We start from the raw sequence: 27,199 nt of genomic DNA, 5'->3' as shown, positions 1-27,199 counted from the left end.
TACAGATGTTTTGAAAACCTTCACAATAGGGTACACATTGAAACAATCTCAAGAATGCAATAAAGAACATATTAAATAAAGAGTTTTAGAACAGGTGTGCAATATCAAACACAAGAGATGGGGTGAACCCTCTCGAGCCGGGCGAGGTCTCTGCCATCTAGGACTTTGCAGTGATCTATGACTTTGGAATACTCGTCCAAGATGGTAAAGTTTTTTTGCATTTTTATGAAAGGCACCAGTCTTTTCAGGTTCCACTGCATCCCAGGATGACTGTGTTCTGTGTTGTACAACCCTGTCATAGGGTAGGGAGGGAGTCCTTTCTCCTTGGTTCGACTAGAGTCACGGGCACCCTTCCTCCGCCACTAGGTGGCGCTCTCCCCACACAAGTCCATCACAACTTCTCATCCTCCATGCTGAATCCTCCATTGACGTACGACTGCTGGGAAGGGTCCTCGGAGCTCTTGGGCAGCGTGTGCTCTGTGATGGAGCTGGACGAGTATGGTGGCTCAAAGGGGACCTCGGTGAGGGCGCTGGAGACAAGATCGGAGCTGTGCTTCTTCTGGACCTGCTTGAACAGCTGGAGCACCTGTAAAGAGAGACACCGGCGCCATTACTGAAGGAGCAATGTCATGACTTCACCACCAGGGGGTCTGGACAAAGTATGACTGACTGCAGGTCTCCCCCTCAGAGAGAGATGGAATGGAATCTTCCACTCTCCTGACAGTGCGTTCAGGCTGTACTCAGAGCTGTGACTGGACGTGAGGGCTGCAGTCATTCAATATCTGTTCTTCTAAGAAACTGGTGCATATCTGCCAAGGTTTCAGATTGCTATGTGTGACATTTTCATAATGTCTGAGTAATTATGAGGGACATTTTATAATAAATATAATGTACGGAAAACAGTGGATGCAATCAATTTATTGTGTGCTCTCGAGAATATAGATATTTGTTTCCGGGTCGCCTTATTTATATTAAAATGTAGAGCAGCCAGGAAATCAATAGTTTTGTAATAACTTACAACTGGTATTTTTAGGAAAAGTATACCTAGTTTTCATCCATGTGTATATAGTTGGGGTACTAAGTCTAGTTTGTGACTCCAACATTATAGCGGAATTGGTTTCATTCAAAAGGGCACCCAGTCTTCGAGACACTCTTGTCCACACAAGACCAAGGACAACCAGGACTGACAGCTCAACAACCCTATGGAACCTTCCTCCGGTCTCTGGCCATTACCCCTGTGGGTCATGTAGTGTCTGCCCCCAGACTGAGAAAACCACTACAGTCGACATAGGGACAGGGAGGACATGGTTACTCAAAAAACATACTAATTGTAACACTGACAATGTCATTTATATGATAACCTGTCCTTGTTCCCTTAGGTATGTCGGCTACACCACCCGCAAGATTAAAACAAGAATAGGGGAGCACAAGAGTACTGTCAGGTGTCGAAAACAGGCCACTAAATTAACAAATCACTTTTTAGATCAAAGACATACTGCTGATGAAATGAAATGGGTCATTCTTGAACGGCCATTTATTCCTTCTCACATCAGTGACGTGGCCCAATTCCTGTTCAAGAAGGAGCAGAAATGGATTTTCCTTTTGAAGAGTCACAATCAAGGCTTAAATGATGACATACCATGGACATCGCTGTAATCAACAAGTCCTGGTTACTTGTCATTTCTTTATTTCATTAATTTAACTGGGATTTTGTTATCATCCCTGTTGTCATCCTAGATACTTCATCTCTAACTAATCATGTCATTCTGTCCTTGGTGCAGCGCTTCACACCTATATCTGCTTTGTCTAACACATTCAGTCTAATTATGGTCATTACCTGTAGTCATCAGGAGTATACATACTGTTGCCCCAATTTTGGGTCACTTACTGCACATAATAATTGTCTGTAGTCTTAACACTAGGCGCACTGATTCCCGTATTGGCTCTAGTGATTTGATATCAGCACATGCGCTGTCCTTTCAACCATATCCTCCAGCGCATGCACAACTTGATAATAATAAAATTTGGAATTGACCACATTTTACATGCTCTTGATGCTGCATCGCGATAATATGTTATTTGTTGTTTGGCTACTTTGTACATTTTAATGTAATTATCCGCCAGTAGCGCTCCTTTCATCATAGCGGCGGCACTAAACTTAAACTCGTAATGTGATCGGTATCACAAGTCAGTGACCTAACACCCGCGCCTGCGCAGTCCACACTAGCAGACTCTATAGCGCATGCGCAGTCCAACAACAACAAACTCTCAGTCTACCCATGCGCATTTCAGCCGGGTCGCTTAGCGCATGCGCACAATAGCTTACACTCTTAGTTTACCCATGCGCATTCCGGTCGGGATGCTTAGCGCATGCGCACAACTACTTGGCCATGTTGTAATCATAGCGTTTTTTCACAATACCGGACACAGCTGTAGCCTATTGCCTAATCGGCTCAGATATAAATAGACACGCGCGCCAAGAGTCGGTACCTCCATTCCCCCTCGGACGTTGGAGTCGAGGTACCGACGGACAGGTAGGGCAACACTTTTTGATGTCCCTCCTTTAGTGTTAGTTTCTTTTGTAAGTCATCTTAGTGCCAGAAGGAGTTCTCTAAGTAGTGGTTCTACTCTTAGACCCTGGTTAAACCATTTCCTGCAAGGTTCTGGCCATGTGCTTTACATTAGGTTGAGTCTTTTTTCTATATATAGCTAGGTCTTGTTAGGAGAATTTTGGGAATATAACAAATATTGTTTTTAGTCCCTCTGCTATTTCTCAGAGGTTCTTTTCTTTATTTCCATCCTAACTAGAGCGGGGCCTCCCTTTTTCCCGAGTGGGTACCGGTTGAGGTGAGGCGTATTCCCACACAATGCTGGGTGAGTTGTAACACTTTTTCTCACATGCGTGATTATATACACGGATTAAAGATAGTAGTTTTACTAGCGGGGAGAGACTGTCTCCACCGCACTGTTCGTGTGCTTAGCAACTTGTTCCCCTAATTCTGTTGTACACTACATGTTTTTGATTTACGCTTATGCCTCTCCTTTTAGGAGATACAACAGGTTCTGGACTTCCTACAGTATTCATCTGGGCTCAGAGGAACTGGTAGGACTTATCCAATGTACATAGCGTAAATAGTCACTTTGATTTGCAGTCGCAGTTTCCCAATGGTCCTGAAGAAAGCTAAGACCAACAGTCAGTACAGCTGAAACATGTCGACCTCCACTCACTTTGCCTATATATAGTTATTATTTCAAACTACTTTTGGCAATTTTTAATCTTGACCCGAGCGCCATACTGATTAAAATTTAATTTTGGTTCTTGGAGTCAATTTTATCTTCACGTTTTTCACTTTAATTTTTCCACTTGCACTGCACCCCATTAGCATCACCAGTGAAGCCCAGTGGTCTGAACTCACATTATGATAATCCATCTCTGCACCATGACTAGGTGCACTGTTTGAGATTTGGATTGGTGACATCTCCCACATGACGACATTCCACCAAATGGGTGGGCTGATGGGAATTTCTTTACCAGACCTGGGTCATCACTTCTAGTGTTACTAATGGCCTTGGGGATATAGTTCAGTTGCGGCACACTTACAGTTTTCTGACCAGGCCACTTTTTCGTGTTTTGATTGTACTCAGAGCTGTGACTGGACGTGAGGGCTGCAGTAATCTTATGTCTGTTCTTCTAAGAAACTAATGCATATCTGCCAAGGTCTCAGATTGCTATGTGTGACATTTTCATAATGTCAGAGTAATTATGAGTGACATTTTATAATAAATATAATGTACGGAAAACAGTGGATGCAATCAATTTATTGTGTGCTCTCGAGAATATAGATATTTGTTTCCGGGTCGCCTTATTAATATTAAAATGTAGAGCAGCCAGGAAATCAATAGTTTTGTAACAACTTACAACTGGTATTTTTAGGAAAAGTATACGCTAGTTTTCATCCATGTGTATATAGTTGGGGTACTAAGTCTAGTTTGTGACTCCAACATTATAGCGGAATTGGTTTTCACTTGCCTTTGTCATTCTGCATGAGAAAATGAATATGCATATCATGCATTGTATTGTTATACATTTTAGCTCTCTTTATGCACACGTCACTTTAGAAAAATTCTTGGTAAACATGTTTAGCTAGGATACTGTTTTAGTACAATGTTTTAATGAAATAGCTGCTGCTATCCATATTTTCCTTTTTAAATATTTATTAATAATGTTTCCCTTCAAGTGCTATCAATTGCTTGGAAATGAATGCTTAGATAAATATGCCATTAGTAAAGAATAATAATTTTGTATTTTACAATTTTATGTAATTGCATGTATACCTTTTTTTGTCTATTGTCGCTTTTATGGTTGTACTATGCAAACCGAATAAAGCTTTCTGAACCTGAACCTGAGTGACATTTTAACGACTTTTTAAATGCTATGAATAACACTTTCTCACGAGCTCACCTCGACCATCTATGCTCTAGTCCCCTCTCTGAATTTACTGCCTTCTTGGATATGCTCAACTAGACTCTACTTCAAACACAAACTCTTGGCATGACATGACTCCTCTCCTGACATGTTTATGCCCCACAATTTCTTCTCTGGGGCTTCCACATTTTACTCTTATCAGCAGCTTTGTGTGTGGCATCAAACTGAAGTGGGAAATGTCCTTAAATAAGGCCCCTGAGAACTCAAATCTTCAGGTTTGCTTCCTCCCTAGATATTCAAACCTCCTCCTTTTGATGGCACTCCTGTAACTCCACATGCAACCCTCTGCCCCTGGACATCCAACATCCTAGGCTCCACACACACACACTCTCTTGCTCTCTCTCTGGCTCTCTCTCTGTCTCTTTCTCTCTCTCTCTCTTTCTCTCTCTCTCCTTTCCACTCTCTTTTCCCAATGTCCAAGAGCACGTGATCAGTTGCTTCCTTGTATTTGCCACTGGATGACACTACACACACATGCTCACAAAGGGACAAACAAGCACACAACCACACACAGAGACTCACAGATGCACAGCACACACACACATACACACACTCTACTTACGTGGGATTTGGGCACCGTTCCTATCCGGAAGAACCCGATGGTCCCACTGTCGATCTTGGTGCAGTTGACGATGGTGGAGGCGATGTTCTCTGGAGAAGGCCCATTGCAGAGGACTCCGTCCACCTGAGGAGCAAAGCCACACGTGAGATCACCACCCACAGACTCCCATCACACAGGCAGCTGTGGGGCTTACATGGATACTAAAACTATAATAATCCTCTATTTGTAAAGCGCACAGCTACCCGTAGGTTTCCCAGTGCTGGAAGCCGTCAGGAAGATTAAGCAAGCTATTGTCCAGAGTCACATGGTGCTGGGCAGACCCCTGCCGCCGGTGATCGAACTGTGATCCCCAGTGTCTGACGTCAGTCACCCTGACTGCTGCGCCACACCTCTTCCACAACAGTGGCATCATTATCTTCATTTCAGGGTCTGGTTGGACCTCCTTCTCACCAAAGACATGGTGGGCACCTCAACAGGGAGCTCTCTACTCTACTGAATAATTCTGTTGTATCATCATCCAGTCATTACTCTCTGGAGTGTTTAAGAATAACACAATCATTATTAAATGTGAGGTCACCTTCTCCCCTATCGACCAGGATTCCTCCACTGCAGAGGCCTCGCTTTCACTGCAGTATGAGTGACATCACACAACACCTTCACTTATATCCACCATTATTATTATTATTATTATTATTATTTATTTTTATAAAGCGCATAGTCACCCGGAAGTATCCCAGCGCTGAGGAACCTAAGAGACATGACTGAGGACTGAGTTAACGGGAGGAGCATAAGGGCTAGGGGAAAAGATGTGTTTTTAATCGTTTCCTGAAACGGAGGTAGTGGGGTTCCAGACGAAGATCTCGTGGGAGGGAGTTCCAAAGACGGGCCGCATGAACCGCGAACCGTCTTCCTCCTGATCGTGCTTTCCTAAACCTAGGGGCATTGATAAGGTTTTCTGCATTAGAGCGAAGGGTTCTTGTGGCTATGTAAGGGGTAATGAAGTTTCGGAGAATTGGAGGGCCTTGGTTATTCAGGGTTTTGTGCACCAAACATCTTTCCTTCCTACAAATATTGGTCACACACCTTCAACATCCTACTCTGGGATCCCCCACACATGCTGCGCATACCTTCAGCATCCTACTCTGGGATACCCCACACATGCTGCAGACACCTTCAACATCCTACTCTGAGATCCCCCACACATGCTGCGCACACCTTCAACATCCTACTCTGGGATCCCCCACACATGCTGCAGACACCTTCAACATCCTACTCTGGGATCCCCCACACACGCTGCAGACACCTTCAACATCCTACTCTGGGATCCCCCACACATGCAGCAGACACCTTCAACATCCTACTCTGAGATCCCCACACATGCTGCGCACACCTTCAACATCCGTCTCTGGGATCCCCCACGCATGCTGCGCACACCTTCAACATCCTACTCTGGAATCCCCCACACATGCTGCGCACACCTTCAACATCCTACTCTGAGATCCCCCACACATGCTGCGCACACCTTCAACATCCTACTCTGGGATCCCCCATGCATGCTGCGCACACGTTCAACATCCTACTCTGGGATCCCCAACACATGCTGCGCACACCTTCAACATCCTCCTCTGGAATCCCCCAAACATGCAGTGAAAACCTTCAACATCCTACTCTGGGACCCCCCACGCATGCTGCGCACACCTTCAACATCCTACTCTGGGATCCCCCATGCATGCTGCGCACACCTTCAACATCCTACTCTGGGATCCCCCACACATGCTGCGCACACCTTCAACATCCTACTCTGGGATCCCCCACGCATGCTGCGCACACCTTCAACATCCTACTCTGGGATCCCCACACATGCTGCGCATACCTTCAACATCCTACTCTGGGATTCCCCACGCATGCTGAGCACACCGTCAACATGCTCCTCTGGGATCCCCCACGCATGCTGCGCACACCTTCAAAATGCTCCTCTGGGATCCCCCCCTCATGCTGCGCACACCTTCAACATCCCACTCTGGGATCTTCCCTAGATATAGAAGAGGGAACATCACATCATTTTGAAATGCTTTGCAGTCGGTAAACTAAGTTGTCACCGGTCACCTATTCTCATGGAGCAATTTTAAGTTTTTTTAACCGAATCACATTTGTAAACTTTATCCAGACTTTATCCAGTGTATATTTGGCATAAAAAACTACCAAATATTAGTTACTAAATCAGAACTATCTAGAAAAACTAACTTTCATCAGGATAATTGACAGTGCACATGGGCTATCCCTGGTAAATGTTGTCTGTTCAATGCAGGCCACGCAGAAGACTTCTTGGTCTATCAGGACTCTGGGTTCTGGACACAGTGTACTCAGATACACCTCTTGTGCTTGTAATGGTACTTACCTTGTCTCCCATCTTGGCGTACACTTGGTTGTGGTGAGTGGTGTCGGCTTCTCCGCTCGGATTGGCTGATGATACCACAATGGGCCCAACCTGGTGAGACACAAAGAAACAGAGTAGGAGATTCAACTCACTTTCATTGGGCACAAAGCAGTGTCCCCCTCACCCTCCCCAGATATAGAGAGATGTGTTTACATATCTTAAATGTATGCTGATGTACACCACTCATGCTTGAGCAGGACTAGCAGCTCAGTGCCACTCATGCCCCCACAAAGGGTGCAGCAGACTGGCAGCCATGCTCATCACTGATGGCAGAACAGTGCCAGCCATGCCCGGGCAGTGCTGGCATCCCGCTACCACCAGACAACTCACCAGGTCAATCAGGGATGTGGTCACAGAACAATCCGGGATCCTGATGGCGATGCTCTCTGCGGTGCCAATGTACTTAGCGGAGTCCTCCAGTCCGAAGCACTGCAGCCACTCGCCTGTGGGTTCAAGAAGACAGAAAGGTGTGAGCAGGGCTTATTTTGGGCAGGTGTCTGCCATTGAAAGGCACCAGCACTCATGTTTGGGGAAAACAGTTTTTTTATTTCGTCATCAAACTTGGACCTCAGAGCAAGAGGACAAAGGCAGAAATGAGAGAAATATGGAAGAAGTGAAAGAAATGTAAACAGTGACAATGAAAGCAAGGATGAAGAAAGTTCAAAATGAGATAAAGAGACAAGAAGTGCAGGGCTGTGGGAGGAAGTGGCATGAGGTGGAACAAGGTCAGACAGCCTTGGTATTTGCTAAACCCCACCATTCAGGAAAGCTATGGGCCCCTCCACTTAAAACTAACCACTGATGTGAGTCCTGCATGATGGAGAAATACACAAAAAAACTCTGGTAAAGTGAGGGGGTACCCTTGGAAATACCCCAATCCCATGCAGTCACTGTGAGTGACTATGCACCAGTCGAGCGTGGCCCTGTCCTGCGCGCTCACAAGAGCACCCCTCTCCTGCCAACAGGAGGATCCTATGGTGTGCACTAAACTCACAACGTGCCCTGCTGCTCTTCAGCTCATCGTTTGAAGCCAATATTCAACGCTCCTGTGGCTCGGAGCCTCTATATTACCAGCCTTCAAACTACACAGGTGCTCGCACTATAGGTAGGATAGGGTCAGGTGATGAACTAACATCTCCTTATAGGCAAAAAGCGTGCAAAGGACAATATTCACCCTGTAGACGGGGCTTTGATAATGGAGAGGATCCCTATTTGGATATGTCAGGCAGTGTAAAGATGTCACCTTATAGGTGTGGGTCAGGTGATGAAGAGAAACTTTCATCTATACAAGATACAGACAGCAAAGTGTGCACATCCCACAGGCGGGGTCTGGTGATGGAAAGGTTCACTCCCTGTAGAGAAAGATACAAGTCAGTGAGAGGACAGTGTTCATCCTATGAATGGGGTCAGATAATGGAGAGGTTCACTTCCTGTAGAGAAAGATACAGGTAAGTGAGTGGGCGGTGCTCTTCCTATGGGTGGGGTCAGACAATGAAGAGGCTCAGATCCTGTAGAGAAAGATGCAGGTCGTGAACGGACAGTGCTCATCCTATGAGTGGGGTCAGATAATGGAGAGAGTCTCAGACCCTGTAGAGAAAGATACAGGTCAGTGAGCGGGCAGTGCTCATCCTATGAGTGGGGCCAGATAATGGAGAGGCTCAGACCCTGTAGAGAAAGATACAGGTCAGCTAGTGGACAGTGTTCATCCTATGAGTGGGGGCAGATAATGGAGAGGCTCAGACCCTGTAGAGAAAGATAGAGGTCGGTGAACGGACAGTGTTCATCCTATGGGTGGGGGCAGATAATGGAGAGGCTCAGACCCTGTAGAGAAAGATATAGGTCAGCTAGTGGACAGCGTTCATCCTATGAGTGGGGGCAGATAATGGAGAGGCTCAGACCCTGTAGAGAAAGATACAGGTTGGTGAACGGACAGTGCTCTTCCTATGGGTGAGGGCAGATAATGGAGAGGATCATACCCTGTAGAGAAGGATACAGGTCAGTGAGCGGGCAGTGCTCATCCTATGGGTGGAGGCAGATAATGGAGAGGGTCAGACCCTGTAGATAAGGATACAGGTCAGCGAGCGGGCAGTGCTCATCCTATGAGTTGGGGTAGATAATGGAGAGGCTCAGACCCTGTAGAGAAGGATACAGGTCAGCGAGCGGGCAGTGCTCATCCTATGGGTGGAGGCAGATAATGGAGAGGCTCAGACCCTGTAGAGAAAGATACAGGTCAGTGAGCGGACAGTGCTCTTCCTATGGGTGAGGGCAGATAATGGAGAGGGTCAGACCCTGTAGAGAAGGATACAGGTCAGCGAGCGGACAGTGCTCTTCCTCTGCAGTTATGGACCAGAATATTTACAGGAGCGCCCAAGATCCAAATAATCACTAAAGATCCTCCTTAGACTCACAGAGCAGGCAGTATGTTGGTGCTTGTCCTATACACATGGATCAGGCAATGTAGGGGCCTCCTCCCTATAGACATGTGAAGGATAAAGCACAGGTGTTGGCAGGACAGGCGACTCTAATGTAACGGGTCAGATCACACTCGGAATTTGTGGTGAATGTTTGCAACAGGAGCGGAAAAGAAACAGTACATGAGGGAACATGGAAACAATCCTACATGGAAGCTGAAGAGCATGTATGGTCTGTGTGTACACATGAAGCATTGAAGCCTGGGGCGGGTGGGACCGGGTCCTAGTCTGCAGTCACAATTAATGTGTGTGGTAGGTTTGTATCCAGATGATGGGTGTTACTTTTCTCATCTTTCCCCCTTGTTTGTGGTCATGAACTGGGATCTGCTGGTCTTCATGTGCTCTCAGATACAGACCCCCTGCTCACCTCTTGGTATGACCAGGCTCATCTGCGAAGGCCAGGCCGCCTGCATGAAGTCCCAGAGCAGAGGGCTGAACAGGTGTCTAGCCGGCTCCAGCTGCTTCAAGGTCGAGATCCAGATGGACATGGGGGCGTCCTTGGGCTTCAGCTTTGTCCTGGAAGGAAACAAGACAGAGGTCAACTGAGTGAAGGGACGAGATCCATCTCACTGGGATTGGAGGATCCAGAGTTGAGATTCTGGCCAATCTCAGACCACCTGCAGGGACATGATGATGGAAAAAGGAACATTTAGGATGAGATCTACCCTCCATCTTAAGACTGAACGATGTATACAGTCATATAGAGCAAGACACTGGTCCTTTTCACTTGTCACAAAATAAATCCTGGTTTTTAGGTGTTTTCCACATGCCCCAAAAGGTGCAGAAAGAGGGATAGTACTGCTGGTCTGTTCTCAGTTTTATAAGGATGTTTAGTTTCTTCTTTACAGAAGTGTCTAAGGTTACTTGTTTGTTGTTGCTTCATTTCCAGGGGTTCTCTGCTCTTGGTATATTGTTGTTTCTTTCTCGGGTTTCCTCAGTGTAATTGGTGTTTGGCTATTTCATTCTGTGGTTCTCATTGTTATAAGAATTCATCAATCTAAAATATTCACTATTGATTGAAAATAAGGGCTGTGAAGATAACACTCACCTGTACACCTTCTCCACGGCCGCTGGACGGTTACAGGCTCCCACCACCGCATACACCGTGTCTGTGGGGACACCACAGATTCCTCCATCCTTCATGATTTCTGCAACAGAAGAGCAAGAACCCCATGATTATAGGTAAGGCTCCCTGTTTTCCGTTTTTTCTGATTTTTGCAGATAAATGCAGACAGAAAACATTTATTTTTTTGTCTGTCTTTATTTTTAAATGTGGATAAAAACTGAAATTGGGGCGCTTTTGAGTAATTCCAAACCCCTGTATGCCATGACTGCCAGGTCAATAGATGTGTGGATTGATAGATAAGGGGGTTAAAAAAAGAAAGGAATTTTAGTAAAAGGCTTTAACGGCAGTAGATATGCAAAAGGTTGATACTGAAATTCACATATTTTCACGTAATGCACTGATTTATCTTCTGAAGTGTTCACAGCACTGAACCCTGGCAGACATTCAACCATAAGTGCATATTTATCGGTTAAATGAATGTGGAAATATACTAATTTCAGCTTAATTTTTCCACAAAACCCCGAAAAAATATGGATATAACAAAGAAGTACAAACTATAATATGACTAATGTTATTAAGGATTCAAAAATGTGACTTGGAGGTAAAATAGAAGTCTTATTTTTGCCAAGGAGAAATTTTTCTGCTGGTAAAATCATGTTTTCACTAAGTATTTCCGGACAAAGTTTAGCAGTAAACAATGTACAACTTTGTTAAACTACGATTGGAAACATTTAAAAATTGCAGACATAACTGTAATCAAATTAGTAAAGTTTTAAATTTCCCAACATAAAAAAAAAGGATTTACCCCCAGAATCTCCTTACCTGCAATCTGCTTGACGGATGTGGCCCTCCTGGCAGGAAGGTGGGGGCACTTGGAGGCTCCACCCCCATGCCCCTGGAGCTGCAGAAGTGGGCGGCCCATGGGCAGCTGGGGTTCTTCAAAGGTGTCACTGACCAGCCCAGCCAGGAAGCAGTAGAAGCTGACCACGCCAAAGATGATGGTGACAGCAATGTCATACCCAACTGGGAGGGCTGCAACGGCGTCCAATAGAAAACTGATGAGGATGAGTTCAAAGGTGAGGCAATACAGGAACCAGGCTTTGCTTAGGAACAGCGTGCAGAAAATAATGAACCCATTCAAGAGCATAAAGCAGATGATGCCCACAGCCACGTGGAAGCCCCTCGTGGGGCCGTAGAGGCCACCGTACCTGGTGAGACCCCAGATTATCCACATAACTCCATAAAGAATAAAGGTGCTGCTCTCAAGGGTCTTACCACGCGAGAAGGCCACAGAGCCACAGACACATTTAAGAAGCCCTCCCGCTACCACCACCCACGGTAGGACGACAGTGGCACGTGCGTCTGTTGGGTCCACAGACATAGTGATTGCAAAGGCGGCCAAAATGCTGCCTGCGTGGCCAAGCACCTCTCCATCCGCATACTTAGAATAGCCGAGGTAAGGAACATGCAGGTCTTTTTCTTGACGTAACTTGAAAATGCTAATAGGTGTGAACAGGCTCTTAGCAATCCCCTCCCCTGTTGGAATCTTGGTGGCCGCTTTCATGTTGTAAAGTTTAATGAGTGTCATAAGTGCTGAAGCCACGTAGATAGCCACATTCACTCCTTGTGATCCACCATGGAAGAATCCAGTGGGACGTGACGCCAAAGCGATGCAGTAGGTCACATAAAACAACGGATACAGCCCATCCACTAGGCTCCTACCAGCCATGAATACAGCCAAGACCATGAACAGGAGCAGAAAGACCACCAGTAATGGGACAGGGAAAATGGGTTCAGTGGCCTGCCAGAACTGGTAGAGCAAGGAATACCCTTCAGCGAACCGCATGATGGAGGTGAAGCCAAAGAAGGTGGCCGCCAGGGTATCCAAGCATCGATAGGACAGGATGCAGACCCCAATCTGGAAGACCCCCGCCATCCAAAGCCAAGGCACCTGCCCCACAAAGAGACTGGTGGTCACTCCCAGGACCCTGCACCCAAAGACGCTGGCGGACACCATATTCAAGATCAGCCCAATGATGACCAGGTCGGTGCTGCTGGCGGTCATGGGTGAGCCCTGGGGGATGGCTTTAGCCGTAGCCAGATCTGTGCCAGGGAGGGTGACCAACTTCCCAGTAAGTATATGAAGGAGCCTCCCTCCACCAAAGTACGCCCCAACGAGACAGACGAGGAGGTGGTTAGAAGCCACCGCCGAGGCACCAAAGCTACTGTCATAGTATGTGGCGGTTTCATGGGCAGCGGAGAGCGAGATGGCCAACGCCATCATGGCGAGGGCAGCCTCCTTCTGAAGGACGGCCACCAGACTGATGATGAGCAGCCCCAGGGTGAAGGCTGCAAGACCAGGGACCATGGCATTACGAAGATCAAGGGACCCGCTGAGGACCCCCTGCCCGTCCATGATATGGATCACTCCCTTAGAGCACCATAGCGCTGAGACCGTCAGGCAGAAGGACGCAAACAAGGGGACAGGACCACGGCTCCTGCGGACTCCTGCGGGAGAGAAGAAGGGAGAAGTAAATATAGGAAGGAAGAAAATTAGAGACAAAAGTAGGTGACAAGGTAGAGATTGGAAAGAGAGTGAAAGATATGGAAGGAAGAAGTTAGTATAGGAAAGGTAGGTTTAAAGAGAAAGAAATCTGAAAGGGGAGAACATTAGAGGATTGAAAGGGATTGAGTGAGAGGACACAGAGAAAGAGAGATGGGACTCTGGGAGCCATACATTTAAGTTAAAAAAAGGGAACTAGACAACGAAACAAGAGACAACGTGCTAAGAAGAGGATTGAGAGAAGAAAATAAGAAAGGAGGTAGGAAAAGAGAGAGGTAAATACTGGAAGAAAGAAAATTAGACAAAAGGGAGAGGATGGAAAAAGAGAAAGGATGAGGGATGAAGAGAAAGAGGAGGAACAAAGAGAGGAGATAAAGAAAGAGAGAAGGGAAAAGTAAATTAAAAATAAAGAAATCTATACAATGAAAAGTGTGGCCAAGGAATAAAAAGAGCCACGGCAGAAAGGAGAGAGAGAATGACAAGCAGAGAGACTGAGTAAATGAAAACACAAATTTAAGGAAGTGGGTAGTGTGAGGAATGAGATAAATATAGTAGATAGAGAGAGGAAGAGAGACAGAGGGGAGAAGTGACTAAAGAGGGAAAAGAAAATCATTAAAAGAAAAGAATGATAAAAGTATTGGAAGTGAGGAAAAAGAAAGAGAACAATGATGGTCCGAGGGAGAAAGCAGAGGTGGAAACAAGATCGAGAAATGGAACAAGAAAAAGGTTCAGATCAGCATCAATGTAACTTCCTGCCTTCCCTGGACGATAGTTCTCACCAGTTCTGCAAACTCTCAGCCAGAGCCGGGGTCAGGCTTTATAGATTCCTGGACTGCACTTTATTTACCCACCATTGACCGGCACCAGGCACCAGGCTTTTCGACAGGTCATTATACGAAAGAAGGGGTCTAATCTCACTCATAACCCCGAGGCCCCCCCACAGGGTGGGCGAGGGAAGACTTCATCTCTGGGCATCTCCACCTAGCATTAGTTTCAAGCACTACATTCCCATATTGAGATGTCATAAGCGCATTGAAGCAATCATGGTGTATTTAAGGCACTGAGTCGCACATTCTCAGCCGTGTGCCTCCCTCTCTACTTCCCCTGAACCCCACGCGTGTGATCTCACCTGTATATCCCAGCAGAGCTGCCAATATGACCAGCAGGACCCCCAGGGGTGTACTGGGGATGAGGGGCGTGGCTCTGGAGGAGCTGTATGACGTCACTGCCAGCAGGAGGGAGCCTGGAAGAACAGCAAAGACAGCCATGATGCAAAGATAAATAAAATAAGAGTGTGGTAGGTGCACAGCAGGGTTATATAAAAGGTTGATGCCCAGGTTGTTGTGTTTTAAGGGTGCTCTCACCGGGTGGTGTTGTCCGTCTGCACACCACTAGATACTACTGAGAGTTGTGTTTGCGGGAACCGCAGGTACATCCCCAATGAGGCACACCAGGAGTGATCACACAAAAGTGCTTCTTATATTTCTTGGTTTAGTTTTATTTTCTTCAAAAATATTGCATTTCAAAGTTCTTGGTAATTCGCTGATATTTAAAGCATATCAATAGACAATTTCGTAGTACATCCAAACTATGATATCCTATGCATTTCGGGCTATGTGGCCCTTGGTCACGGATAAGCTGAGGAGGAAGAGTAAAAAAAGCGCGTGTAAGGAAAAAGACTAAGGCGTTTGAGCGTGCATGCAGTGTGCACAGTGCTCACAGTGCAATTAAAAAGCAGGTTAGATTACTGTGAGTGGCGTGTAGAAATTGTGACCAAAAAGGGAATGGAGAGACTATACAGGCGTGGCTAGCTCGTAGCGTGGTTAAATTTAAAGCTGAACAGGTAACATGCAGGTAAAGTTTAACGCCGGCGTGGGAGTGCTCCGTAAACAAACAAACGGTTGCGTGTGGGTATAACCAGACAGCGCAAGTACTTACTTTAGGATGGAAAACATAGCCGCGTATAAACGCGTGCTCGTTCGAGTGGCGGGTTGTCTGTTGTGTCAAAGATCGACACGAGTAAATATGTGTGTAGGGAAGTGAAAATTGACATAAAAAGTGGACTAACAAGTCATGGTGAACCTGAAAAACGGTGGCAGCCATATTAGAAGGGTGAAAATAAAGTTGAAGATAGGAACAAGGTACATTCAATGTGTGAGCAATGCCAGAATATACATGATTACTTTGTAAACACTATATACAAAATTATAAAAAACAACTAAATTCAGTACGATCATTTAGCCCGTTCGGCTTAAGGGTCTGTAGCATATAAATCCATTCAAGTTCTCTCCTGAGTAGGAACTTGGTGTTATCAATTCCTTCTTTTTTCACAACCATTTCAAGGATTATAAATTTCATTTGTGCAATGGTGTGGCTGCCACCGTTTTTCAGGTTCACCATGACTCTTCCTCCTCAGCTTATCCGTGACCAAGGGCCACATAGCCCGAAATGCATAGGATATCATAGTTTGGATGTACTACGAAATTGTCTATTGATATGCTTTAAATATCAGCGAATTACCAAGAACTTTGAAATGCAATATTTTTGAAGAAAATAAAACTAAACCAAGAAATATAAGAAGCACTTTTGTGTGATCACTCCTGGTGTGCCTCATTGGGGATGTACCTGCGGTTCCCGCAAACACAACTCTCAGTAGTATCTAGTGGTGTGCAGACGGACAACACCACCCGGTGAGAGCACCCTTAAAACACAACAACCTGGGCATCAACCTTTTATATAACCCTGCTGTGCACCTACCACACTCTTATTTGATATATTCCACTTCCGCCCTTGGAGGGGTAGCACGCTCTCTAAAATGCAATTCGATGACATAAGCAGAAGCACGGAAGCCAGAGCACACACATTGGCATATGATGACACAGAAAAAGACAGAATCTACGCGCTGACTGAGGAAGATGTAAACCCCACCACAACCTCCAGAAACAAGGAACAATGTGTGAGACAATTAATTTACTTATCAAAAAGACATATCAACCAGAAGCTCCACGCGAGCACGTTATTGCGGTATCACCGGGCACTCAGGATCCCACGCGGTCTTCGCATTGCACTTAAACCCTCACTGTGCAAAAATTCTAAGAGCTTCCTCGAGAAATGGAACGGCATACTTAACAAGTGCAGTTTAGACCTTATATTGTTGATCGTTGAGGAACTGGCTGGAATCCTAAAAGAAATGGAGACTGAAATGAAAGAATTACAAGAAGAAGTAAAAAATCTACTCACACCTGAAGAATTAACGTCTATGCTTGAAGATACGAAAAACATCTTGGATAAATATCAGAAGGAAATACTAGAACGGAAAGTAAGAAAATTCAGACGCGATACGCTTGATTACAAGCTGGACGAAGTTTACTCCTGGGCCGACGTCTACGCCCAGAGACGTCGCAACAAACCATCAACTATGCAGACCGATACTTCATCATCTGATTCAGACTCGACAAGGATTCCACCAAAACGTCCCCAAACATTTAGGCAACCGACCAACAAAGAACAAGCCAGCACATCCGGGACCAATCAACCCCAAGACTCGACCACTTCAACTCAATCTTTTTTAGAGGTAAGCCAAGCTCCCCCCGACGACCCAGGCGGAGCAAAAACAAAAGACCGAGAAATCAGTCCACCAAACACCAGGAGCACAATCGCCAAAAAGAAACAAGCCTCGTGATTAACATCTCAAAGACGAACATCAGTGAGTACCAAATGAAATTATTGGAGAAAGGCACTTCATTTATCCCGACCACGTTCACTAACCTTTTGGAGCTTGAAGTAAGCACATTCAAGTTTACCCGCAAACTCAGACTCAGACATTTTTTCGACAATGTTCTACCTCCGGGAACCACTACCAGAGAGGATGAACTCAAAGGACTACGACCACCCAGCACATATTTACCCCCGACCAGTCACAAATGTATAGACTTGTTTGAAACCTTAGTTCGCCAGGATCTCTCCAAGATCAACTTTAAAACACCCAGAAAAACCCAGAACTTAACCATCAAAGATCGAGACACTTTGAAATCATTGGCCAATAATCCAGCGATTAACATTACTAAAGCGGACAAAGGAGGCGCATTAGTTATCTTGGACAGTGAAATGTATCAAAACAAACTCAAAGAACATATAGAAGACACAGCCACTTATATGGAGTTGAATTGTAATCCTACTAATGAGTATCAAGACCTATTGAAAGACATTGTTCTGAAAGCATTTCAAAACGGAATCATTGAAGAACGCACCAAAAAATACTTGCTGATTGAATGTCCTAAAAGTCCAACAATACACATGAGCCCCAAGATTCACAAAAATCTGATGGACCCACCATTTAGGCCTATAGTATCCACCAAGAAATCTATACATGAGAGGACTGGCAAATTCATAGACAAATACTTGCAACCGCTAGTGATTCAAGCTCACAGTTACATTAAGGATACGACTGACTTCTTGCTGAAACTTTCCAAAATACCGGACCCTCAAAATAAATCTTACATATTATGCACAGCTGATGTGAGTTCCCTATATACCTCTATACCGCACCTCGGAGGAATTGAAGCTATTGAACACACATTACTAAACAGTGCAATTGACGCCAAACTCCAAACATTCTTAATTGAATTAATGATGTTTACTCTTTACCATTCCTACTTTAAAGTGGATGAGCGATGGTTTCTACAACTATCTGGGATGGCCATGGGGAATTGTGCTGCCCCGGCATACGCAAATACCTATATGGAAAACTTCGAAAAGAACTACATATACTCCAACTTGAACTTCCAGAAATATGCCAAATTGTACACACGATATATAGATGACCTCTTCTTTCTGTGGTCAGACACAAAGGAAACCCTACATGACCTGATGACTGAGATCAACAACAAAGATCCACGCATTAAACTGACATGGCTCATCAGCGATACAGACATCGCATTCCTGGATGTACATATAAAAAATACAAGACAAGGATTGGTCACCGACCTTTACAGGAAAAGTACGGATCGAAATAATGCCCTGCATTACTCGAGTTTCCATCAAGGCTCCCTTAAAAAGCACCTTCCATTCTCCCAGATGCTACGCGTCAAACGCATAGTATCTAATGAACTGCTGGCCGAAGAACGCATCACAGAAATGGAAAATAGATTCTTGGATCGAGGATATCCTCACAGTATTCTGAAACAAGCACGAGATCGTGTTACCACCATCCCTAGAAGTGAAAGCATGACTAAATCTCAAAAGGACCCTGAACAACGCATGGTACTCGTGTCCAAATATTCAACAGCCAGTGATAAATTCAAAAAGATCATTCATAAACATTGGCCTGTGTTAAAAAATGAACCCGATTTTATGGGAATCTTTGAGCAACCGCCAATCTTCGCTCATACCAGAAGTAACAACCTAAAAGAAATTCTGACTAAATCTATTGAGCCACCCACGCACCATCGAGGCACCCAACCATGCCGTAATTGCAGTCACTGCAATAGCGCAATCAAAGGAAATACCATACAACACCCGATGAAAGGTCATGATGTTAAACTCAAGGTGGACGCGACATGTGACACTGCCAATGTAATCTACGCAGTAAAATGCCCATGTGGCAAACTCTACATAGGCAAGACTGAAAGAAAAATGAAAACACGCCTCAATGAACATAAATCTAATATCAGACTCAAATCTGAAAAATCTAATCTGGCTATGCATTTCAATGAGGCCAGCCACACCATTGCACAAATGAAATTTATAATCCTTGAAATGGTTGTGAAAAAAGAAGGAATTGATAACACCAAGTTCCTACTCAGGAGAGAACTTGAATGGATTTATATGCTACAGACCCTTAAGCCGAACGGGCTAAATGATCGTACTGAATTTAGTTGTTTTTTATAATTTTGTATATAGTGTTTACAAAGTAATCATGTATATTCTGGCATTGCTCACACATTGAATGTACCTTGTTCCTATCTTCAACTTTATTTTCACCCTTCTAATATGGCTGCCACCGTTTTTCAGGTTCACCATGACTTGTTAGTCCACTTTTTATGTCAATTTTCACTTCCCTACACACATATTTACTCGTGTCGATCTTTGACACAACAGACAACCCGCCACTCGAACGAGCACGCGTTTATACGCGGCTATGTTTTCCATCCTAAAGTAAGTACTTGCGCTGTCTGGTTATACCCACACGCAACCGTTTGTTTGTTTACGGAGCACTCCCACGCCGGCGTTAAACTTTACCTGCATGTTACCTGTTCAGCTTTAAATTTAACCACGCTACGAGCTAGCCACGCCTGTATAGTCTCTCCATTCCCTTTTTGGTCACAATTTCTACACGCCACTCACAGTAATCTAACCTGCTTTTTAATTGCACTGTGAGCACTGTGCACACTGCATGCACGCTCAAACGCCTTAGTCTTTTTCCTTACACGCGCTTTTTTTACTCTTCCTCCTCAGCTTATCCGTGACCAAGGGCCACATAGCCCGAAATGCATAGGATATCATAGTTTGGATGTACTACGAAATTGTCTATTGATATGCTTTAAATATCAGCGAATTACCAAGAACTTTGAAATGCAATATTTTTGAAGAAAATAAAACTAAACCAAGAAATATAAGAAGCACTTTTGTGTGATCACTCCTGGTGTGCCTCATTGGGGATGTACCTGCGGTTCCCGCAAACACAACTCTCAGTAGCAAAGATAAATAAAACACACGCCTGCCAGGGACCCCCTTTAGGAGGGAGTCTGGAAACACAGAGACAGACATGAAATGATAACTTACACTCACACCAGCCTCTCTCCCATCTTGGGAGGAGCACGGATACACAGCAAAGACATCCGTGACACAAACACACACCTGTACCTTTCAGATCTCCGCAGCACGCGCCTTAACCCAGAAAACACCTGTTCACTTTATTATTCCAATATTCAATAATGATTGGTCACAGATGAGGTACTGGGAGAAAGCGCCTACATGGCTGTATTCAGACATGAACTGAGCTATAAGGGACCCAAGACTTCCTTAGAGGCTTCTGCTCCGACGGCCGGTGGAGCTGAAACAGTCAGTCGCACTGAGTTGTGAAGATAGCATGTCACTGACTCTCGCCAGCTCTACCGGCTCCTGGCCCTAACCCATCCTAAACCATTCTCTTAAGCCTCAAAAAACAACTCAAGGCTTACATGATTCCCCAACACCTCATCTAAACAGAGCCCTGGACTCTCCATTCACCAAGCGCTTGCCTGCCTCAATCGGATCCTAGCGCTATATAAAGGCACCAAACATGACGAAAGTGGCAGTATGGGTCCTACCTGCAGAGATGGACAAGATCCCAATGGAATAGTGAAGGGGCTCTGGGGCCTTCCCTGGCTCCGGCATCCTGCGGCTTGAGTCAATCTGGATTGAGTCTGATCTGAATCCGAAGTGAGTCTGAAGTTTGGGCTGAATCCGCAGTGAGTATGTGTTGAATCCGCAGTGAGTCTGTGCTGAATCCACAGAGTCTGGGCTGATGAGTCTGGAGTGTGGGCTGAATCCGGAGTGAGTCCGGAGCGTGGGTGAATCTGGAGCCCGTCAGGCTGGGGTAGCTGGAGTGCGCCCGGGTCAGTCACCGCTGGTGTCTCACTCCACAACCGGCCCCAGCCGCTCTTTATCTGCAGTGTCCCCGGGGGGCGTGTCTAGTCGCTGTCACTCACGGGGCAGTGGGATTTTCCCGAAAGGGCAGCGCCTTGCAACCCCCCCCCCCCCTTTCATTCCTCCCCCCTCAGCTGCGTGGTACGAAACATGGAGGGGGGTTTCACACCCGCGAGCTGCTTCTACGGGCACCCTTAGCAGCAGGGGTCACACCTCACATACAGGACAGTGTCCGGGACAGGCAGGAATACATTTCCAGAGACAGGGCAGAGACGGGGAAGGGAGGGAGAAGGTGCTCGTGATTTCCACAGAAAATACATCGGTTTAAAGGGGAATGAAATGCATCTCTCTCGAGAGAATATAAAACGTATTTAATTTCTGTGTTTATTCATTGCAATGTAGTGCCAACTAGGCCTCTCGAGGCATCATAGCGCCTGTTCCGTGGAACTGTGAATAGACTACACACAATGCGTGTACAATTAGAAACATATAAAGATTAGACTAACAGAAACTTAAATAATTTAATAATTACACAACACGGAGGCACAGTGAGTGACCTATATAAGAAAGAGAGAGAGGACTTACCTGGACAGAGCCTTCCGTGTATGGGGTTCTGGAGTGTCCGATTAAAGGGTCCCTTTACTTCTGCTTGAAACAAGCATTTGCAATGCAATAGGTCTCGCATTAGGAAAGTTTGAGCTATTGTATTGTAAATGACAAATATTTTATTTATGTGTTGGTTTTGAAAATAGCAAAATTAATAGCTTTGTCATTTACAATGCCAATAGTTGTAAGTTTCGCAAATGTGACACCTATAGTATTTGTAATGCGATATGTGTTGTATTTACAAGATTGTATATAATAGTGTGCACATTCTTTCAGAAAGACATGCTCCAATATAACTCAAAGTAAACTTGAGCATTATCTCAACAAGAGAGGGGCAAACAATAGACCTGCCTAGTGCCATATATCCACTGATGGTGCTATATAAATACAACTAATATCTGTATTAGGCATGCTTGTAAATTTTATAATAGCTCACAAAACAAAGGAGTGCTATGTGACACCTTCAGACTCATTCTAGCACTTTGAAGTTTTGTATTTTCCGTTGCAGGAATAGGCCTTTAAAAACATGTTCTATTGGGTTAAAGAAAACAGGACTGTCTGCATGTGTCTCACCTGTCAGGGAGCACTTGACATCAATGCAGAAAGAGGCATGAAGCAGCAGAAAGAAGGACTGCAAAAGAAGCTTGGAGAGCGGGGAAGAAAGCAATGCAAAGAAGTGAGAACAACAATAGAAAGGAGACGGGGAGAAAGGGAAGAGAGAGAGAGAAAGAGGAATAGTGAGAGATAGGCAAAAAAGAGAACTGGAGAGTGAGAATAAGGATCTAGGGACACGAGCAAAGGAGAGAAGTAAAGGAGAGAAGTAAAGGGGGGTACACGAGAGAATGAAGACAGCCCGTAGCACTTAAAACGTATTCCTATATGAATGCAGCTTAATTGACTCTGCTCACTTCCGCATGCATTGGCCATTGCCACTGTCAGTGCTGCCAACTACGGTAACACAGCTACTAACCATCACACTCCTTCAGTCGTGAACGTACCGTAACAGCGTATATTAACTCTCTCTCCTACTAATGTATTTAGATAAATTCAATAGAAACATCCGCAAACACCGTCTACCCCATGACGAAGTCGATGATTCACTCGCATGGATTAAAGTAGTCTTGCAAAATGTTGACATCATTAGGTCATTTTACAAACAGAAGGTTTCGTGCCCATGAGGTATGCGGAAAACTCATCATACGAAACTACTTTCAACGTACACGGTTCCGTGCTGTACTCAGACGCCAGGCATGTGAATCTCTAAAGTGCCCATGCTTGCTTGTTAAAGAAATTAAAGTATTAGCATGGCATTAATTACTCGGATATGGTACTACTTGAAACTTTAAAAAAAAAACACTTGTTTATCATAAAAGTTAAAAAAATGACGTGCGCTGCTACTCTGACAGCAGACCAGTATTAATGTCCGTAATGTATAGAACTAACCAGCCTGCTTATCAGTGCTGCGCGCCTCGTGAACAGCAGACTCCCCCTGCATTCCAAAGGAACTGCTCACGAGGCGCGCGGCGCGATCCGATTCTTTGGACAGGAGCGGTGGTGAAAGATGATCTGAATCTGGTCAGAGGGACCCTGCCGCCCGCGTCTGCCTACCGTAAGGTTCAGCCTCTAAGTGACGTCAGGCGGGCGCACGCACTTCTGCGCAGGCGCAGAGTGTTCTTGGCCGCTTCTCCGGCTCTGCTTGCTGATGGCGTACAAGAGGCGATGGAAGGCACAGGAGCCCCTGGCCGCGTCGCCCCGGCCCGCCCATCCATCCATCCATCGGGAGCCGGGCAGAAGGAGCCCACAAGAAAACAGGGATTCCAGCAAGAAAAGAGCCCGGTGAGGTAAAGGGGGGGGGGGGGGAGTGTGTGTGTATGCAGTTTGTGTGTGTGTGTGTGTGCCTGCGTGTGTGAGTGTGTGAGTGTGTGAGTGTGTGTATGTGTGTATGTGTGTATGTGTGTATGTGTGTATGTGTGCTCGCGCGACTGCATGGCTGACTTCCTGGGAATCTGAGATAGGATATGTGCCGGCCGTGCGTGCCCACGAGGTGCAATCGGGGCGTGTCTGAACCTTGTCTCAGATTCCCAGGAAACTGAAAACAATAGTTGGCGAGCTGACCGCATGCTACGCATGCCCAACTCCAGCTCGCCCTAAAAAGCATTTGCAATGCAATTGGTCTCGCATTGTTAAAGTTTGAGCTATTGGCATTGCTAATAATAATGCAACGCCAATAGCTCAAACATTTAGTAATGCGAGATCTATTGCATTGCAAATGCTTATTATATCTTTCACTTCAGCACGGAGAAGTATTGTTCACCTTTTAAAACCCATATGAAAATGGTTTACAAGTAATGTTTAGCTCACAACATATAAACACCTGAACGGACGGGTGACCGCTGTCTGTTGCCATAGCAGCCAGATCTAATTACATGATTTATCATGTGTGCTGGAAATGTACAACGCTGCCATTTATCGACAAGATGGAAAGGGGGGGGGGGAGAGAGTGAGAGGGCTGGGGGGGGACATATCAGCCTTGGAGTTACCCACACACCCACGCCCAATCGACTGCCGCCTTGAGTGCCACGGATGGCCTTAAGACTCTCAGGTGGAGGACGCTAGCGCCTAGGGACATACACTTCACATCGGAGATAGAGGTCTCAATTATTTCATTGTTTACAATAGCAGCTTCTGTATACGGTGCATCGAAGACGAAATGCATGACAAGTTGGCACTAAGCAAATACCACATTATCATCATGATGAGTGCTACTGCGCCCTCTGTCTCTCGAGCTGTCACCCTGAGACCTCTGCTTTCAGCGCCCGCCGAAAACTAAAATGCTTCTTGGAGTTAGGATTGGCACCTTTCTCAGGGAAGCATCTGCATTGTAACACAAAATGATACCCTCCCCCCTCCCCCCACCCTCCCGAATGTGATGGAGTCACTGATTTTCCCATATATCAAAAATATGCATTCGCCTTGAGCTTAAAAGGCTCCCCCCGAAGTACTAGACAACCCCCCCCCCCCCCCCCCCAAAAAAAAAGGTTAAGGTCCCCCTGCGCCGCAGTGGCCACCGTTTCCTCCCTGGGAACCACACGCGCATTTTCCACATGTTTTGAAATCCTGGATAGAAAGGGAACTTATTCTTGAATATTGAACTGTGTAAAATCCTCTGTATTTTTAAACATTGAAATGCTGCCTCTATTTACTTTGATAATCATTGGTGACTAGGTGACGTAACTCTCAAAAACCTTTGAAGGGATTTGTTTGTATTTGCATTTTAAAGTTTTATTTTCGAATGGGGAAAATACTACCTTTGGCTGGTTTCCTTCAATTTGCTTCCTGGCTTTGACATAAAAACGCAAAAGTGTTGGTAAAATCCTGTACACATGGCATCCTGGGGGTCTAAATGGCAGGGTACAGTATTGTTTTTTATACAGAGCTGAGACCCAGGGGTTTTCCAGTTCTAATAACGTGGTTCTGGTATTAGCCAGCACTAACTTGAGATAAAAAGAAAATATGACAGAATTAGCTAAAACAGAAACTGCCTCAGCCTCGGAAAAGATACTGTTCTTGTTAAGTTTCATGTTTTGATTACTCTTGCATTCCCTAAGAGTATTTGCTTTTCTCGGGATGATGTGTTTCCGTAGTTTTTCATGCAACGTATTACTAATATATAGCGCCTAGTGTGAAACGAGTTGCTTCTATGGAGGTGTGTGGGTTGATGTTGTGGGTGGGCCACGACTGTTAGTTGTGGAGTCCTGTCAGAATGCAGTGTGAATTTTGTCACAGTGCCTGTCACTGTGATATAAAGGGGCTTTGAACGCATGCTCATCCAAACCTTGGCCTCTCCGCGGAGCACACAGAGCAATGTCGTGGCGTGCCAATAATAATTTGGATTACGTGCAAAAGCGTGTGAAGGATGAACACAGCTGTCAAAATACTGACAGGGTGAAAGTTAAAGAAAATACAGTGCGTGTAGGTGAGCGGGTATGTTGTGCGTGGGGGGATTGGTGAAGTGCAGGAGATGGGAGGAAGAATGTGAAAGTGAATGTAAAAAGAAGGTGCTGGAGAGAAAGACAGCGTGAGATATGCAGATTGAGTATTTCAGAAAGATATGAGGAGAAAAGGAGTGTAAATGTCTAACAAAGAGACTGCAGAAGAGAGTGATGTGAAGACAACAATGGGACAGACTGAGACAATCCGAAGACCTTGCCCCCTGTGCGGACTATAATAATGTTTAATTGATAGTCTACTTAATGAAAAGTAATGTATATATATATATGTGTGCATTTTTTTTTATCTGTGGCCCCTTGTGTGCTCCTTATCCCTAAAATTCACATCTAGAGACCCCACTGTCTGTTCTGAGCTAGCACTGCTGAAAGGGCTTATTGTTACGCCTGTTATTTACAGCGGTTAGAAAGGAGAAGCGCAGAATGAAGCACTACATACAAACTAGTTTTATAAAGTACCCATTCTATGCGTGTCAATTGGCCGGCTCCTAAGTGCTGTGGGTGGGTTGCAGCTGCGAGACATGGGAACATTCTCACGGAGGCATTCTAAAGACTGTGCATGCTCCTGTCGGGCTGCACAGGTCCCACATGGTTGTCGTCATACCTTTGGCCGCTGTTAGAGGTCCGGTGCGCAGAGCAGACGGTGCGGTTTGCGGAGTGCAGATGGGCGGAGTATCTGCTTTTCAAGTCCTGTTGCTAAAGCCTACACTCAATCATAGTGCAAATTGCCACTATGCAGGAGCCAATGCTTGTCGCCTGTACTGTGGGTGAGAGAATCAAGGTCACAGGTTCGAATCCCATACCAGCGGATTGCAACTTTCCTCTATAAGAGTTAGGCTTTTTTTCCCCGTTAGAATCACTACTTTAAATTCCATGTACTTGCAGTCCAGGCTTGGCAGATTGTGTTCGAGTAAAACAAGTTTGCAGGTATGAATCTCCCTTTCAAATTAAGGACGTGCAGATACTCGGATAGTACCTGCCCATTTAGAGCACTGGCAACAACTTCAAACAAAACACCCTGAATGATAATGCGCCACGTGGTGAGAGTTCAGCGAAGAGGCGCCGGTGCTCCGGTGACAACCATACACCGACCCTGGCCCACCGCAGTGTGTTATGTGTCTGACTGTAGTTACATGGACGAGCAGCAACCACCGACCTTCAGGTCGCGTGCAGCAGGCCTACCTACCTTGTGAACAATCATCGCGGGGCACGGAGCTGCACTCGGAAAAAAGCCAGCGGAAGACGACGTGGCCAGGGGTTAATTATTATTCCCACATTAGGCTACAAAGCTGCCACACAAAGAAAGACATCAAGTGTAATCGAATCTTGGAAACCAGTCCTTAATTTGACAGCTGTTTGACAACCGCAAAAT

The 27,199-nt window shown here is 45.4% G+C and overlaps 1 protein-coding gene across 1 annotated transcript; it reads right to left on the bottom strand.

Moving 5' to 3' along the window:
- Positions 1 to 391: 391 nt before the first annotated feature.
- Positions 392 to 20,962, bottom strand: LOC147689243 (uncharacterized). Its single transcript, XM_086939904.1, has 9 exons — positions 20,896 to 20,962; positions 14,715 to 14,828; positions 11,845 to 13,530; positions 11,005 to 11,104; positions 10,324 to 10,472; positions 7,816 to 7,928; positions 7,447 to 7,536; positions 5,049 to 5,171; positions 392 to 586 (listed from the first exon to the last, which is right to left on the bottom strand). Exons 1-9 carry the CDS (start codon positions 20,960 to 20,962, stop codon positions 392 to 394), a joined length of 2,637 nt encoding a protein of 878 aa, XP_086796030.1.
- Between the last annotated feature and the right edge of the window lie 6,237 nt (positions 20,963 to 27,199).

This window comes from Lissotriton vulgaris, chromosome 10, assembly GCF_964263255.1.
Source record: "Lissotriton vulgaris chromosome 10, aLisVul1.2, whole genome shotgun sequence".
NCBI lineage: Eukaryota > Metazoa > Chordata > Amphibia > Caudata > Salamandridae > Lissotriton > Lissotriton vulgaris.
This window is presented reverse-complemented; position numbering and strand designations above follow the sequence as displayed.

Bases quoted from the DNA above. Each gene is read 5' to 3' on its own strand.
- LOC147689243 (XM_086939904.1), bottom strand. From the start codon at position 20,962: ATGCCGGAGCCAGGGAAGGCCCCAGAGCCCCTTCACTATTCCATTGGG. The intron at 11,105-11,844 runs GTAAGGAGATTC...CTTCTGTTGCAG, and splicing joins ATCCGTCAAGCAGATTGCAG to AAATCATGAAGGATGGAGGA. The intron at 10,473-11,004 runs GTGAGTGTTATC...GTTTCCTTCCAG, and splicing joins GCCGTGGAGAAGGTGTACAG to GACAAAGCTGAAGCCCAAGG.